The 18,797-nt window shown below is 47.1% G+C and overlaps 1 protein-coding gene across 1 annotated transcript in view; it reads right to left on the minus strand.

Moving 5' to 3' along the window:
• The window catches only part of CALN1 (calneuron 1), a 469,391-nt gene extending 453,238 nt beyond the window's left edge, over positions 1–16,153 (minus strand). Inside the window, exon 1 of the mRNA XM_063092119.1 lies at positions 16,035–16,153. Coding sequence (XP_062948189.1) covers positions 16,035–16,153 — 119 coding nt within the window. The remainder of the gene's footprint in view (positions 1–16,034) is intronic.
• Positions 16,154–18,797: the final 2,644 nt, after the last annotated feature.

Genomic DNA, 18,797 nt, shown 5'->3' on the forward strand with positions numbered 1-18,797 from the left:
TCCAGATTGGAAAGATGAAGCCAAGCTGTCCTTGTTTGTGGATGATATGAATCTATATATTGAACAGCCTAAAGCCTCTATAAAATAAACTCCTCTATAAAATAAAAGCCTCTATAAAATAAATGAAAAATGATTTTAGCAAAGTTGCAGGATACAAGATCAACTCACAACAATCAGTAGCATTTCTATACTCCAACAGTGAATATGCAGAAAAAGAAATCAAGAAAGCTAGCCCATTTATAATAGCCACCAAAAAAATAAAATACTTAGAAATAAAGCTGACCAAGGATGTGAAAAATCTCTATGAAGAGAACTATAAACCACTGTTGAGAGAAATTAAAGAGCACACAAGAAAATGGAAGATATCCCATGCTCTTGGATCAGAAGAATTGACATTGTGAAAATGTCCATATTACCCAAAGTGATCTACAGATTCAATGCAATCCCATCAAAATTCCAATGAAGTTTTTCTCTGAGATGGAAAAAGCTATCCAGACATTTATATGGAACAGCAAAAGACCACACATAACCAAAGCAATCCTGAGCAAAAAAAATAAAGCTGGAGGCATAACACTACCTGACTTTAAACTATATTACAAAGCCATAATAACCAAAACAGCATGGTACTGTCATAAAAATAGACACACAGATTAATGGAATAGAATAGAGAACCCAGAAATCAATCCATATGCCTACAGCCGTCTGATCTTTGACAAAGGCAGCAAATCTACATACTGGGGAAGAGACTGCCTTTTCAAAAAGTTGTGCTGGGAAATTTGGATATTCATATGTAGGAGAATGAAACTAGACCTATACCTTTCACCATATACCAAAATCAACTCAAAATGGATTAAAGAATTAAATATACATTCTGAAACAATAAAACTCCTTAAAGAAAACATAGAGGAAAAACTCCAGGAAGTAGGAGTGGGTACAGACTTCATGAATAGGACCCAAAAAGCACAGGCAACTATAGGAAAAATAAACAAATGGGATTATATCAAACTAAAAATCTTCTGCACAGCAAAAGAAATAATCAACAGAGTAAAAAGATAACCAACAGAGTGGGAGAAAATATTTGCAAAATATACATCTGACAAAGGATTAATATCCAGAATATACAAGGAACTGAAACAACTTTACAGTGAAAAAACAAATAACCCAATTAAAAAATGGGCAAAGGAGCTGAATAGGCATTTCTCAAAGGAAGATATACAAATGGCCAACAGACACATGAAAAAATGCTCAACCTCACTCAGCATCCAGGAAATGCAAATCAAGACCACTTTTAGATACCATCTCACTCCAGTTAGGTTGGCTGACATCCAAAAGACAGAATGATAAGTGCTATAGAGGTTGTGGAGAAAAAGGAACTCTCATACCTGTTGGTGGGGCTGCAAATGGTGCAGCCTTTATGGAAAATGATATGGAGGTTCCTCAAACAATTACAGATAGATCTACCATATGACCCAGCTATTCTACTGCTGGAAATATACCCAGAGGAATGGAAATCATCATGCCAAAGGGATACCTGTGCTCCAATGTTTATTGCAGCTCTATTTACAATAGCCAAGAGTTAGAACCAGCCCAAATGTCCATCATCTGATGACTGGATAAGGAAACTATGGTATATCTACACAACGGATATTAATCTGCTATAAAAAAAAAAAAGAATGAAATACTACCATTCACAAAAACATAGATGGACTTAGAGAAAATTATATGAAGTGAAACACGTCAGGCACAGAAAGAGAAATATCACATGTTCTCACTTATTTGTGGGAGCTATAAATAAATAAATAAATAAATAAACACACAAACAAATCAAGCGTCGGGGCGGGAAGAAGACAGAATAACCACAAAAATTCCTTGAACTATTTAAGTCAAGTGAACAGATATGATGTGGCGGGGGTGGGGAGGAGCGGGTGGAGAGGAACGGGTAAAGGGGCATGAAAATCAACTACAACGTATATTGAGAAGTAAAATTTTTAAAAATATATTAATTAATTTTATAAAAATAAAAATAAAACACCAAAAGCATGATCCACAAAAGCAAAAAAGATTGATAGGTTGGACATTATTGATTAAAATCTCTGCTCTATGAAAGACACTGTTAAGAGAATTAAAAGACAAACTGAAGATTGGGAGAAAAATATTTGAAAAATACATATGTGATAACGGACTTGTAGTCAAAATATACAAAGAAGTCTTAAAACTCAACAAGAAAACTGACAACCCAAAGGAAAAAAACGGGTTAAAGATTTGAACATGCACCTCGCCAAAGAAAAATATACAGATGGCCATTAAAGATGAGAAAATAGTCTCAACATTATTTTTCATAGGAAATTGCAAATTAAAACAGAGAGATACCACTGTACACCTATTCAAATGGCTAAAATCCAAAACACTCCCAATTGCTAGAAAAAACATGAGGCAATAGGAATTCTCTTCCTTGCTGGTGGGAATGCAAAATGGTATGGCCCACTTTGGAAGATAGTTTAAAAGTCTCTTACAAGGTAAACATCGTCTTATGACATGATCCAGCACGTGTGCTCCTAGGTATTTGCCCAACTAATTCGAAAATGTGTGTCCACACAAAAATCTGCATGCAAATGTTTATAGCAGCTTTGTTCATAATCACCAAACACTGGAAGCAACCAAGATGTGCTTCAATAATTGAATGGAAAATAAGCATCTATAAAATGGAACATTATTCAGTGATAAAAAGAAATGAGGTATCAAGCCTCGGAAAGACACGGATGGATCTTAAATGCATATATGAGCATGTAAGTGAAACAAGCCAGTCTGAATTGAATACGTGAAGCACAGAGTGTTTTTCAGGACAGTGAAACAGGACAGTGAAACTGTTCTGTATGGTACTGTCATTGTGGATCCATGATGATATGCACTTGTCCAAACCATTGAACTTGAGCACAGAGAGTGAACCTTAATGTATGCGCATTTAAAAAAATCATTCAGGAGGTCCATGGAATAGCAGGGTGGAATGCAATGTGTGAGAAGCCAGTCTGTATTACAAACGTGTGAAACCACCTCACTTAAGAGGGCAGGAGAAGAGCAGTTTTGGAAATGAGCGAAGTCTAAAACTGCAGGCAGAGGAACCGTGCATAAGCATTTTAGTTGATAAAATTGCCTCCCATGGGTTTATGGGTTAGCAATTCTGATACTACTAGACATGTATACTAGACTTAAGCAATTAAGTAAACTGATGGCTCATGCAGGAGCCAGAGTGCTCACCGTTGGAGTGGGCATCATGGAAAAGCAAGGGGGGACACTGGAATGACCCTGTGGTAATGGATCAGAGTTAGAGGCATCGGTATAAACCCATGTACAGCTCAGCAGACATACAGGTGGTTATATATTGAAATATGTGTAGATGTGTGTACACGCATGGGTTAGTATACCCATAGGCACATCCTTGCTCTGTCAGCTGAGAGGGCCTAGAAGCAGCAACACCCTAGTAGCAACAAGCACACTCATGCCCAGACCTGGGCCTCTAATACTGTCCTTTAAGAGAAGAAACCAGCCAGGAAATATGCAACATGAGCTGGGGCATCCCTCAGTGCCAGAAAATAAGAAAGTGCTCAAAACACAGGGGCCAATGGCTCCCAGTGGCCACAGATGCAACGAACTGAGTAATAAAATAAATGAAGTTGTGTTGTATAACAGCCAAAGAGTAAAACAAACATCCATGAGTCCATGCTTATGTAACTACATGAAGGAAGGAAGGCAGGCAGGCAGGGAGGGAGGGAGGAAATTTCCCATACAGAAGAATTCCAAATAATGAATGTAAGCACTCTGCCCTCAAGGGAGTGGAGCGTGACTTCCATTTCTTAAGTGTGGTCTGTGTATAGTGACTTCCTTCCGAAGAATACAGTATGAAAGTAGGGGAAAATTGTAACTTTACAGTGGAGAAGGCTGATGAACACGACTTCAGATGGTCAAGGTCAAAATCAACAGTGCTAGTCAGGTTGATACTACGCGTCCTTGGCATGATGCGGTCTTACTCCCCAAAACCCATAATCCCAGTGTAATCATGAGAAAACCACCAGACAAATCCCAATTGAGGCACATTTTACAAAATACCTGACCCATACTCCTCAAACCTGTCAAGGTCATCAAAAATAAGAAAAGTCTGAGAAACTGTCACAGCCAAGAGGAGCCTAAGGAGACATGACAACTAAATGTACTGTCATATCCTGGATGAGATCCTGGGACAGAAGAAGGACATTAAGAAAAAACCTAGCTAAGAGAGAAAGAAGAAGGAAAGAAACACCACAGTGGTGTGTTGGTCTTACAGAGGGAGGGAACATTCCTAGGGTTACAAAGTGAAGTGGGGGAGAAAGGGGGAAGGGGAGGGAGGTTGGGGGATAATTGGGTGGGAGACACGCTGTACAAAAGTAATTTCTGGTAATGGGTAGGCTGCCAGTAGGAATCTGGCCCTCACACCATGGGCACGAGGGGTGACAATTAGCTTTGTAGCTCATGAATATTCTTAATAAAAAAAAATTTTTTAAGAAAAGAAAAAACCTAAGGAAATTTGAATAAAGCATGAACCTTAATTAATGATAGTGAAACCAATTGGTTCATTAACTGTAACACATGTGCTATACTTATGTAAAATGCTAAGAGGGGGATACTTGGTATTGGGTATATGGGAACTCTCTGTACTGTCTTTGCAATTTTTCTGCAAATCCAAAATTGTTATAAAAAAAAAGATTATTTAAAAAAAAATGTAGTCTCATATTGTCTTCCCCATCTGTGGCTTCTCCCTGAAAGATGCATGAAAATGAGTAGAGGAAAGCGATGTGGCCAATACAGCCCTCCTGCTGATCCTGGGTACATGCCAGCAGGCATTTGCTGGTCTCCAGGGTGGTATGTCTTTTCACCTGGTGACTGGTGTCCTGCTGGCCTCCAATCCTGAAGTTTAGAACTGGTGGGTTTGGGCTCCTTCTAGTTTGTGCAACGCTTGCAGGGGCCCTAGTATCTGCCCTGGCTATTCTGACTTCCTCTCGGCTCTATGTGGCCATGGAGCCCTGGGTCTCTGCCTTGCCCTCCACCTAGGCCTGGCCCTGTGGCCTGTAATCATCCTCTGTTTTGAGGCACCTTGGCATGACCCTGTGCAAGCTCTTCATTCAGTGTCTCTGAACACAGCCACAGAGTGAGACTTGGGGAAGCCACCTTGTCCCATTCTCCATACATGTAACCAGATCAGGAAGCAGCATGGTGGGCAGGTGCTATGTCTGGTGGGCTCCCAAAGTCCCCCAGGGAGGGGTGAGGCAGGAGGCTCCTTCCCTGGTGCTCACCTGGTGCATCCCTAGGGACCAAGCCCAGAGAGGTGGAAGCAGGACGTCCTCTACTCTCTAGCCTCTTCTGCATCTTGTCCCCCAACTTTTTATGAGAAAGCAGATAAAAGTCTCCCTTACTTCTCCTGTATCATATCCTCTTTCTTTGTGGCTCCAGCCTCAAAATTAAGCTTTCAGTGGTCAGAGGCATTGTATCAATCCACTTCTGTTGCTTATTACAAAATACTAGAATTGGGTGATTTATATTGCTTACAGTTTTAGAGGCTGTGAAGTTCAAAGCCCAGGAAACATATCTGGTGAGGGTCTTCTTTGGTGGTGGCTTAACAGCAACACAGCGGTCTCAGGTGGCAGAAAATGGCAGAGCAGAGAGAGTCTCTCACATGCTCTCCTTTTAAAGCCCTCAGAACCACGCCCATGAACTAGGGCATGGTCCTTACAATCTAACCACCTCCTCAAGGCCCCACCTTTCAATGACCACCCTCTTAACAGTCACTGTGGGGATCAAGATTCAGATACATAAAACTTGGGGAACATGATTCAGTCTATATCAGGTATCTTCTTTACACTAGGAAAAGAATTCAAAGATCTGAGTCTTCCTGCTTAGCCTTTAACTTTGCAAGTTTTCTCTGCCCACAAGCCTAGCATCTCCCTAAGAAGTCAAATTGGGGTAAAAAGTCCCTTGACTTGGGCTCAGGCCACAACCAAATATCAACTGAAGGGGAGAATTAACATGGACTAGTTTGACAATTGCCAAATATCATTCCTGTGGTCCACTGCAGAGAATATATGGATTGTCCAGGAGGGAGAGGAAGTCAGAGAGATACCAGCCCTGTGGGAGGGTGCATTAGTCCATTTCTGTTGCTTATAACAAAATACCTGGAACTGGGTAATTTGTAAGAAAACAAAATTTATTGCTTACAGTTTCAGAGGCTGCGAAGTCCATAGTTCAGGAAACACATCTGGTGAGCATCTTGGTGGTAGTGACAGTGATGGCAGGGTGTCACATTGCAAAATGGCAGAGCAAAGAGAGACTAACCTCTCTCATGTGCTCTCTTTTGAAGCCTTCAGAACCATGCGCCTGACCACCATTATTAATCCAGTTACTATGACATGGTCCTACAATCAGATCGTCTCTTCAAGGCCCCACCTTTCAATTACCACAATAGGATTTCCCACCCTCACCAGTTACAGTGGGAATTGAGCTTCCAACACATCAACTTTAGGGACACAGTTCAATCAATCCACAGCAGAGAGGATTGGGTTTCCTAGGGAGGGATGGACATTTGCCTGGGAGACCTGAGGACAGGTTCTGAAGAGTGAGAGGCTGGGGTCTCTCCCAGGCAGTGTAGAATTCAAGAAGCCCACGAATTTGGGTGGGAAAGAATACACCTTTATTTTCATTAACCTTTAAATGAATTTTAGCATTTTCTTCAATTATGAATGCAAGCCACAAGACACAGTGGGATCAGAAGTACCTGTAACTCTGCCACTAATATTTTCCTATCATGTTACTTACGGTTGTTGCAATTATTTCAAAATGTTGTCCGTGTTCACCTCTACAGCACTTCAAAACTACAATAGTTATTACATCCACTGCCAGGTCTTATTATTTAATGCATCAGCAAAGAAGTACATGTGTTATTACAGCACACATTTGTTTTGTTTAATATTTTATACTGTGTTTAAATATAATTGATTTCCTTTGCTGTTACCTCGAGTATTCTATTTCATGCACTTAAAACATAATTCACAGGCCTCGCCAGATTGCCAGAGGGATCCATGCATATAAAAGACCCTTAAATTTTTTTCCTGTGACTCTAAGAAGATTTCTTTGTACATTGTGCTTCTTTCCTACATTGAAATTCCCCCCGTTATTCCCAAGCCTTCGATAAGATCTGTGATTGATTATACACATGCTGTGTGTTAATGGAGTTGTGGAGAATGGAGAGAGGATGCAGTAAAGGAAATTGCTTTCTCCCCACCCCACCCTCCAAGCCCCAGAGGCTGGTGACTTAGTAGCTGCTGCTACTGAGAGTGGAGGGTTGTCCCAGGGTCCTGTGGGAGGGGGTGTGGAGCTGTGGAGGGCTTAGACAGAACGAAGCCCGGTTAGGGTAGGATGACACAAACAGACGAAGACCGTTCAGACATAATAAAGTTCATAGGCATCCATGGGATTCTGAGACCACTGGGAAGTCTCTTACCTTGATTCCCCCCCAGCATCCTACTCTTTGTGCCACCCGCAGAAAACCAGAAGATCCTGAAAGAGGAGCATCACCGGGAGCAGGTAGCAAAATCATCCAGGATGAAGGAGAAGGGTGGTGCTTCTAAAATGTGACCCCCAAATTCTTGGAACCTCCTCCCACTGAGATGTGGTGTCTCTGCCTCCACCCCTGAGTTAAGAGGATCTGCGCTGCCTCAACCACTGGAGCACAGCAGAAGAGAAACTTACAAGGTCACAACATGAAAGGCCAACCAGGGATGGAAGACTCGCCTCTGGTGGATCTTTTTTAGGGTGCTCTTCTTAGAACCCAGATGCTGTGCAGTCATAGGCATAGCCCGATGGAGAAGCCATATGTAGACACTCCCAGCTGAGAGGTCCTTCAGCTGTCCCACCCCAGCCACAAGACATGGGAGTGACCAAATGACTTCAGCCCCAGCTGTCTGTGTGTCTCCACCTGAGGACCAGACATCACAGAGCAGAGACAAGCCATCCCCACTGAATTGCTCACCACAGACTCCATGAGCACGAGACGGTTGTTGGCTCATGCCCTGCAGCTGAGGTGGTTTATTACAAAGCACTGGCAACTGGACTAAGATGAGAAGGAGGTCCAGGAGGAGGCGGCTTCTGAGACAGCCGCATGGATCACGGGCGGAGAACTGGACTTGGCTCCAATGGGAGAGACTGGGGCAGGGTGTGCCTCGGAGGACAGGACAGAGGGGCCACTGTGTCTCTCCAGTGCCCTTTGGGCTCCGTGTTGAGCAGGAGTGACATGCACCTGAGGCAGTGTCATTTGAGATAGTCTTCTCTACCTGCAGGACTATGGGTGCCTGGACTCCACTGACCACATGCCCCTGCCCCACTTTCTCCACAGGAGCAACATGCTCAGATGAACTTGGTCTGCTTCAATGAGTCTAAATTTTCCCACAAAAGGGCTTCTGACGATAGAGAATTATGGGGTCACAGCCCAAAACAGCCACCCACACCTTTGAAGACACCATCTTTGAAGTCCAACATTTTTGTCTTAAAAACTAGCATTCTACACCATAACGTATCAGGTTTTAATGGTACAATGTCTTACACGACCTGCCATCAGGTGAAAGGAACGTTGCATGAAGGTGTACCCCGCTCACCCCATCACCTCCGGTGTGCTCTGTACCTGTGCTGGGTCCCCCATTCAAGTACAGAGGACAGACATACAGAATCCTGATGCCCCTAAAGCTCTTCCAAAGAAATCACATGCCTGGGGACAATTGGCTTCCTGACCCCTAGAGCACTTTTAGGGGGCTGCGTATCAGCATTGATGTTAATCATCAATGTGTGGCATGATTTATCAGAAAAATCACTCAAGAAGTCAATGGATCCTGGGCCAAGGGGGGATTTCCAAGAGATTGGATCAGAGAATCTCCAGGAGGATGAAAGAGTGATCAAAATTTCTCAGCTAAAATCATTCATTGCATTTCCTGTGGCGTCCAGAACGTCTGCTGCGGCTGTGTGTATAGGCCTCTCTCTGCTGAAGACTGTGTTCTTGGTACGCTGTGCTCTCTGTCTCCCGGGACACTGGCTATTAACTACCAGCTTCAAGTTTGTCCTCGCCATTGCCTCCTTCTCCCTCACTCCAGCATCCCCATCCTCAAAAGTCCTTTCTTTAGGTGAATTAGTACCACAATTCTGGAGATAAATTTGGCAAAATCTAGCAAAAGAAAAAATGTGCACACTTTTTGACCCAGGCTTTTCACTTGTAGAAAATTTATCTTTAGATTTGCTTGCACACGCTCATGACGATATATACACAAGGATGCTGACTGCAGCACTGCTTGTGAGAGCAAAAATGGAGCAACCTAAATAGATGTGAAGAGGGACTGGTTGCATCCATCCCAGTACAAAAGGGAAGGATGTTGGTAAGAAAGTACTGAGCAAAAAAAACAGCTTCAGAGCAGTGTGATCACATCAATAATAACACACTGGGCACATCTGGATGTGTATGTGCTTATGTGTTCTAAGCGCATTGCACAACTTCAGGGGGTGCCGTTCACATTCTATTCTTGTTTTAGAAGTGAATGACTGGTGTCCTCTGGAGCTGTACACCTGCCCCGTGTGTGTCCCATGATGTTTTGCTAGGCACGCCCTGAGTTTGTATTTATTCTAATGCATGAACTCTATGGTGAGTACTAATTCATCTTCCACATGAGCCTGCAGATTGCGTGAGGAAGGGATTATTCATCCCGAACACCCAACACAGAGCCTGGCACACCAGTACATGGTGCTTGAATGTGTGAGGGTATGAGCCTCACTGAGCCCAGAGTATGTCAGTTACTTATTATTTGCATTGACCTGAGGACTAGGTGTGTCCCCAGGAGAGGAAATAAGCAGTTAGTAGGTGGTTTCTAGGCTTTTATAAATACACACAAACACACAGACACGATCACTCATGCCCAGTGCTCCAGGCTCAGATTGTGTTTGGAAACACTAAGTTAGACCAAGAGAAACCATTCCCTTTGCTGTAGCGCATCTCTAAGATTTTAATGTGTGTTGACATTCTCCAAGAGGTAGACATAGTGTGGAGCCTCATCCGAAGTGTACTGACTGTGAAGCACTTGTAGAAGAAGGTTTATCTATGTGGATGTTCTGAGGATAGTCAACCCGTAACATGCTGCATTAGAAGAATCACAAAGGAAGTAAACAGATCCTGGGAAAAGGAGGATTTCCAAGATGCTGAGTCAGGGAATCTTCATGAGTGATGAAAAGCTTCTTAGCCAAGATCGTTTAAAATGCCAGTTGGATGGCTGGATCTGATAAAGAGCGGGAAGAGGAGGTCTGACCAGTGTAACGGGAGTGAGCCACGTGCATTGTGGAGCTGGCACCCTGGCAGCAGAGACCCTCTCCTCTGGAGCTTTAGGGACCCCCACAGGGCTGTCAAAGAGTGAGCTGGGGAGCAGGCATCCAGGTCCCACCTGCAAGGCTTCTGAGGGAGTAGGTAGAGCCTGCAAACATGTTTGTGAAAAATCTTCGCAGATTCATCCTGATGATGAGCTGAGTTTTGAACTGCTCACCCCTGGCCTTGCCACTTCTCCTCTGACACGATCCCTTGTCCCCTCCAGAATATGACTCATGAGCTGATGGATACCAAGACTGAGGACAGTGAGGGGACAGGTGAGAAGCAAATGAACAGTGGAGAAATAGAACAAGTGCAGGCAGTTTTTTCAAGAGGTTTAAAGAAAATATCTGAGTGGCATTTTTCTTTAAAGGTGAGTGACATCAGAAAACATGTTTGTGCTTAGGGAAGGAAAAAAAAGCCTGGAGAATAAGATGGAGGAGGTGTCATTGATGGGTGAGGTCCCTGAAGGAAGTGTGGCAGGGGGTCCCCTGGACTGGTGGACGGACCCTCCTCCACTGTGATGGGCAGGGAAGGGCAGAGATGGACACGGATGCAGAGAGGGTGGCAGAGGCGTGGCGGGGAGTTGAAGAAGTTTCTGCCTGGCATGTTTCTTTTATTTGTGAGTGAGGAACTAACACATTCTTAGAAGAGTGGGCAGCGGTGGAGAACGGGGAACCAGACCCCTAGAGGAACTGCTAAGCCACACCGTGGACCTTAGCACTGAAGGCTGTGAGCAGGTGCGGTCATCTGTCCATGTCTCAGAGTGCTTCACACCTAAGAAGGGAACTGCAGTGGAAAGCAGCTGTCGAGGAGATTGTCACCAAGAGTCACAATGGCGATGTGAGCTCCAGAGCCACCGTGTTCTAGAGAATGACAAGATCAAGACTGAGGCCACAGGAGTAAGAGGAAGGAGAGTCACTGGCATTGACGTTGAGGCAATGTGAGGTGAGAATGTTGGTCATTTAGCCCCCAATGTGACATCAGAACTTAGGACAGGTGTAGGAATGGACAAGTTGCTAAGATATTCAAGGAGTGTAGGGATAATTAGAAGAAAAACTGGTGATGGCAACAAGGAGAGGTAGGAGGTGAATTTACTCCTCAACAGAGCAGAGACTTTTACACGACTGTTAGGAACCATGACAGGCAGGTCTGCCAGTAGCCTCCTCCAGTGGAACATCTCACTGCTCCAGGCAGGGGTCCTGGAGGGACTCCCCATCTTCCCAAACATACCCACCAAACTAGATCCTCTTTTCTGTTTTACGTACTGCATTTCCCATAAGACTTATTTTAGAAAAAGTTTTTGTGAGCCAAAACAAAAATTGAACACCACTGCTCAGGCCCAACCCTGCCATGACAAGCCAAGGAGGTGCCATGACCACACAGCAAGCTGGCGGAGGTGCCGCTGCCATGTCCCACAGCAGCACACGGGCCGCACACTCGCCCCAGAGAAATGTCCCTTTTAAGATCAGCGAGGTCAGGACAGCTGAGGTCCAGCAGAGCCGAGCACTGGGGCAGGGAGGAGCGGTGGGGAAGCCCCTGGACACCTGTTAGGGACAAGGAGGAGAGGTGTGAGGAGGACACGCAGTTGGGCAGGCAAGGGGCACTCTTCCCATCTGGCGGGAGAGGCCAGCTCAGGGACCAGGCGGTAGAGCTGTGTGCCTTCAGTCTAGCGCTGGGCAGGTCCTCAAGGCATGGGGAAGTTCATGGGTCCTGTTTATGTAGAGACTCTTTTTATAAGCTATTCAGAGCAGGGGTGGGAGGGAGTCAGAGAGAGAGAGAGAGAAAAATCCCCTTTGAATTTTCATTGCTTTCAGAGTCGGCAATTTAATGAGTCATGCATTCTAAATCCTTGCTTTGTCTACACGTTTTCATTTCAAAATACCAAAAAACACTTTGTTTGGAACATGGGTTATTTTTAACTCCTATATCAATAGTGCACGTCCACTTCTCCCTACATGAGAGAAGCTTTCCTCGGATGGGGCTGGAGCAGCACCGGGGCCGTGGGCTTGTTTACTTAGCTGTTATCTGTTGAAGCTACCTGGGCATTTCTCTATTCCCAGGAGACTCTCTTCTAGGTGGCCTCCTGGTCCTACTGACTGTCCATGAGTCAGCTGCAGGCCTGGCCAAAGAGCCCTGTGTCCCATAGTTTGGAAAAATGTGGTAAAACATCCTTTCAGGCCTCCAGGCCAGGGAGCCAGCACCTGGAAGGCTGGAGACAAGCCAGGTCTTCATTGCTTGGCTCCCTGTGAGGGGCTCAAGGGAAAGAAGCAGAAGAGAACAAGGTCCCACCGACAGGTCCCCTTCTCCAGATACATCCAGAGAAAGCCTGGCCACACCTGAGCAGAGACAGGAACGCACAGTCTGGGGAGTTCTTCTACAAACTTTAGACTGACCAGTGGGGAAGAATGAGCTGCGGGAGGCTGGAGAGGGGAGGGTGATGTCCCCCCCAGCCGTCCCCACCCTTGTGTAAGGTCCCTCTCTCCACAGTCTCCTGCATGCCCCCAGACAGCTTTACCTACCCTGCCACTTTCAATCCACCAGTGACGGTTCACTGGCTTGGGTCTCATAGGCACCATATTCTTAAAAGGCTCCACTGTGGAGCCTTGATAGCCAGCACCTTACTGGCCAACTAACTTCAGGAGCCAGATACAAAATTGAAATCTCAAGGAACCAGGGTGAGGAGGTTCCCCACTTCTCTGGTCATCGCCCCTCCCCTCCTCTGTCCACAAATTCACAGTGGAAGCAGCCACGTTCACATGCTCCAACCCCCTCCCCAGACACTGGGGACTGGCTCAGGAGTGGGTGTCAATGGGCTTGTTTCCCAGGGAATTTGCGATGGAGACCATCCTGATTGCCCACCAAGGCTGGCTGCCAAATGGGCGCTATTGGACGATAATCATTTTCTTATGGATGTAGCTTTCTTGGGTCTAGGCCCTCGTTCCACCCACCCCTGAGGCCCGGCTACAGCGCTGGCCTTGAATTCTGTAAAACCACTGTCCTCCCAGCCCCCACCCAACTCTTCCTAACATGTTTCTCTTTTTTCTTCCAAGAAAAAAGTCTGCTGGACTTCCGTGCCTTGCAACCAGAATGGCACCAGGAGGCATGAAAGTGGTCTGGAGCGGGGAGAAGGGACTCGTCGAGGAGACTCCTTCCTGTGCTGTGATCTCACTGCTCTGTCCACAGGTCGCATAGCCTCTGGGCCTCCGTGGCTGGCCAGTGCCGGTAGCTCTTTGTGAGTGCTGGAGAATAGGGGGGCCCCTGCCATCCTGTGGGCTGACCCCAGCACCCAGCCTGTGCTGGATCAGAAGGAGGTGCCCAGCCAAAAAAGTGAAGGGCAGAGACCCAAACGCCAGAAGCCGATGTGCGAACACGCTCCTCTCCCCTCGTGTGCAGCTCCCTGGTGCTCACACCTTGACAACAGATCCCCTCCCACAGCCCCAACCCATCTCTCTCTTCTCCTTAGCTGTCTCTCTCGGCCCACCGCACAGAGGAATCTTCCATAAATCTGTGGGAACACCCACAGGGAAGGAGTAAGAAAAAGTGCGCTCCGTGTGTACACGCACCTGTCCATGTGTGTGCGCGCGTGCGTGTGTGTGCGTGTGCGTGTGTGTGCATGTGTGTGCGCACGTGCGTGTGTGTGCATGTGAGTGTGTGTGCACCTGTGCATGTGTGTGTGCGTGTGTGTGCATGTGAGTGTGTGCGCACCTGTGCATCTGTGTGTGATGGGAACAAGCCACGTAGCCTGGAGACCCTCAGCCCTGTGCCCAGACAGAGCCCAAGGTCACCCCCAGAGAAGAAGCTGAGGTTTTGTGAGAGGCTGAGGCTTTGGGCTATTGCTGTCCCCCAGAGACAGGAGAGACTAAACTGCCTAATTCATGCCACTGACAGGTCTCGCCCCAAAAATCTAAATCTTGAAACACAGGAGCAAGTGTGGAAGCACTTTTAATGTGGGACCAGGTTGGGTAAAAAAGGGTCTTTGTGGCTCCATCAGAGAAGTCTTTTCTGTGCATGGCACAATATCATCACACCCACAAAGGCAGGCCCCTCTCCTCCTCCTCTGTCACATTGGCCGTAATCATCCTTTGCCATGGCCCTGAGGACATACAGAAACGACCCTCTGACCGGCCCTTGCCTCCTTTCCCAGGGAAGTGACCCCTTCTGTCATTTGTCCCAGGCTGGGGAAGGCTCCTCTCCGAGAAGGAACGAGCTGGGATGGGAGGCCCTCCCAGGACGTGCTCTGACCCTGGCCATGCTTCCTGAGCAGTGGCTCACTCTGAGCCTGCCCTTCACATGTCGCTTCCAGCTTCATGTCACCCCTTCCAGGCCTTTCCCCAGAGTCACTGAGAAGGGCTCACCCTGTGGGGTCAGCATGCCCTTGGCCAGGGGTGGTTTCCCAAACAGTGAGTTGTGCTGGAGAAGGTTCTAGAAAGACTCTTGTAGCATCCTGTGCCTGGGTCCTGTCGTCCAGCCCCAGCTTCTGGGAGAAACTGCTGAAAATCAGGAGCTGTAGTCACCAAAAATATTTCCATTTTCTTTTTTCCCCACAGCCGAACCCTAAACTCACTGCCCCCACCATAGACACTCTCCACCGCCTCTGGTGACTGGGGGCAGAGAGGACTGGAGATGCCACTCCGAGCAGCCCTGGGGAGATGCCTTCAGAACATACCCACTTATGGGACTTGCCACAGACCAATTCTCGATGCCAGCATCGCACAGATCAAAACTTCCTCCTATACAAAACCACACAGAGCTGAAATTCCTCTTAAGTTGATACAGCCACAAATGTCTCCAAGGAAAAGAAAAAGAGCAAACTCAAAAACCCAGGGAAGCCTGTGGCTTGGTCATTTGTAAAACCCCTCGCCTGCACTGACCTCCTCTTCTATTAGGAGGGAGAGGCAGAGTAGTCCAGTGGTTAGGACTCTCCATCTGGATTCAGAGGGACTTGGGCAGGAAACCTCAGTTTGCCTTTTTTTTTTTTTAAATAATTTATTTTATTTATTGAATCAAAATCGATTATACATATTTTGGGGGTTGAACATTGAGATATGTTGACTAAATCAGCATTACTAGCATATATATTGTTACAAATCGTAATTATTCTTTATGCCCTTGTCCAACCTCTCCCTCAGTTTGCCTTTGACTGTGATCTGGGGCAAGTGGCTTCATTTTTGTTTCACTTTTCTCATGTAAAGACAGGGTTAATAATGCCCTTATTGGATTATTGTGAGGATCGATTGAAATGATCTATGCAAAGCTCCCATTTTTTCACTGCAGCTTAGCCCACATTCTCTGAGTTACACCTGTTGTCATTTCTAACAGCAAGCACCCTAGCCCCCACCCACCAGGCAGCCCCGGACACAGTCAGTTAGCAAACCCATCCCTCGTTCCATCCCCACATTGCAAATACCATCCATGGAAACCTGTCGGGCTCCAGGAGTATATTAAAATCTCTGCCCAGCTGGGACAGTTCACCCCCTGGGAACCCCTCCCAGGGGTGCTTTCCATAGGTTCTCACCACCCCAACACTCAGCAGCAAAGGCTCCCAGATCCTGCGCCACCCCCTACCTGAGGGCTGCAAAACAATCTAGGTCCTGGGGTTTGGGGGGAGACTTGCCAGGTGGGGAAGTCGGGGGCCTGGCTCCTCGGCGGCTCCTCTCCCCCTCCGGGGGCTTCTCGGTCCCCCTTTTTCTCATTCTCAGGCTTCCCCTCTCCAGGTTGCTCAGGCAGCCGCATCGGGGGTCCAGGGCGATATTCTCCGAGAGATTTGGGAGCACATCAAAGGAACGTCAGCGAAGACACTGAGACTCTGCAAGGAGTTGACAGAAACTTACTGCCTGCACAGAGCTGGGTGGTTATTACTCACAGTCGCCTAAATAATTCACACCCTCCCTTCCGTGTTTACACAAGACAGTGGTAGAAACACAATCCTGGCACAAGAATATAATTACAGTTGTGACAGATGTTTAGTTATTAATAAGGTTTCAATGTCACCAGAGGGTATTTCACAGCAAACCAATAATGTGCCTTTGGAACCAAGCTTAATCTTCACAGGTACTTTTCCATTCACACTCCCCTGGGCTTTGCTGGCGTATAAGCAATGTGCAGGGAGCCCCGGCAGCCAACCTGACTGCAACTTGCAGGGAAGCCCAGACCTCATCAGCATAATTTGTTTGCTTGCACTTGACACCAAGAGAGCCACAGAAACAAAGTGGGGGACAGAGTTGAAATAGCTGTCTTGTGGGGAAGATCCCTGCCAAGCCTCCTGAGCTGGTGACACTGCCACAGTCCCAGCAATGTCATCCTAACTTACTTAAACAAAGCAAAGAGCTTCCAAGAAGGGAGTCCGGTTACCAGCTCCGGTCCAGACTGTGGCCATGTGTATGGCATCTCTGGGTCCACTTGACGTCACCAAGTGATGACTTCCTCTCTCTCTCTCCCTGATGTCTGGTTAACTCCTGCTTGTCCCTTATCACTCAGGTCAGGTGTCACCTCCTCTGAAAAGTCATCCTTGACCTGGCTCTGGGTCGGGCACCCCTCACCTGGACCTGCCTCTACTGTGGTTTGTCCAGAAGTTCTGGCCACTCCCCTCAACCCTGCATTGAGAAAAACTCCTAACAGGGAGTAATTCAGATGCACACCATGCAGGATCTAGACCCAGGCAGGGAGAACCTTAAAATAATCGGTGCTCAAAAAACATTCACTGCACTAACTTTTAATCAGTATTAAGTCTTTACTTCCATAATGAATTTTAAATAATAACAGTAGTAAACAGAATCTCCAGAGATGTGAAGTTCAAAGAGTATGAGGGGAAGAATGTTGGCCCTGGTCACCAGGACCCTCATCTGAGAAAGCTGGGCCCCCCCAGGCGTCTGACCCCCCACGGATATAAGTTTCCATTTCTTACTGCCCAGCCTCCAATGTCACAACCTGGGGAGAGCCCTTCTGCACCGTTTCTGGTCTCTTGAGTCTGATGAGAGGTGCATTTCCATGCCTGGGAAGTGGTCTCCTGTAGAAGCCAGCCCCCAGGGGATGAGGCTCTGAAAATGACTTTAGGAAGTGCAGAGCCTTGCAGAGGCACGTGGGAATGCTATTGCTGTAAATTATTGCAGTGAATCTGTACACACAGCACCCACTGGATGGCAGCCCTATGCAGGTCTAATGAGACAGGCCCAACCCCAGCCCTGTGCATAACATGTGACAGCTACTGGGGTAGATGAGTGACAGACACATGAACTGAAAGGACCAAACCCCCCAAGCACAGGACAGGGTGAACCCAGACAACATCTGGATGCCCTGACCTGCAAGACCTCTGGTCCCTAAGGACTATGGGCTGGACTTGGACCCTCCCCAAAGGAGGCACTCTGTCTCCCAGGACTGGGATGAATTTCCCAAGGGCTGGGACCACAGGGACACCCTACAGAGCGAAAGCATCTTGAAGCCAGAGCAATACATGTATACCACCTCCACACAACAGCACTGGACCTCAGACACATAGCCACACACAGCACTGGTCCTCGGACACATGCTTACAGATGAGTCTTCAAACACTCACAGCCTACATGTGATCTCAGACAAACCCCTATTCAGCCCCTCTCCTCAGACATGCACACTCCAGCCCACCCTCATGCCCACACAGCTGCACACCTGTGCCCACCAGCAGGGCCCCTATGCAACTCTCTTACATACCCTGTGACTTACCTATTCACATGCACTGCAGCACCCACCTCCCCACACACCTGTATTCTTTGATTCTTCTCTAGTTACCTCGTTAAGTTAAACAGGAGAAACAAGTTACCTGTGTCATGAAAGTAGAAATGCAAAAAAAAAAAAAAACTGACATTTTATTTTCAGATACGCTTTTAGTTGCCATGGCAGTCCCAGCACCACAAAAGTTGTGATTGGTGGTAAATGCAAATTTCAAAAGCGAGTAATTCCCTCCCCAAATGTACAGAAACTTCCAAATAGGTTGAGTCCCCTCCCTCGTCAGGCCCTGCAGACGGAGTGGACACCAGCACGGGCACCCAGTGCTAGCCTGGCTGCCAAGCTGGCCGTGGGGCTTCCAGGAGTTCTCAGCAGGAATGTGGCACTGGGGAGGCAGCTCCCGTAAGGAGCAACTGCTCCTGCTGTTCATCTGGCCCCTGGTGCCCTTCACTGCAGGACTCACAATGTGCCAGAGAAACATGAAGCCAGGGCACCCAAAGTGGAGCTGGCCACTCCCACCAGAGCCACCTCACCAGCATCACCCTCCTGGTGCAGCCGCCTGACGCAATCATGGGGGAGCCGCCTACCCTCCACAGCTCAGACAGACGACCACAGCCCAGCAAGAGGCACCCATGCTGGCATCTGGGCAGAAGATGGACCTGTGTCTCCCCCACGA

Source organism: Cynocephalus volans, chromosome 3, assembly GCF_027409185.1.
Source record: "Cynocephalus volans isolate mCynVol1 chromosome 3, mCynVol1.pri, whole genome shotgun sequence".
In the NCBI taxonomy this organism is placed as follows: domain Eukaryota; kingdom Metazoa; phylum Chordata; class Mammalia; order Dermoptera; family Cynocephalidae; genus Cynocephalus; species Cynocephalus volans.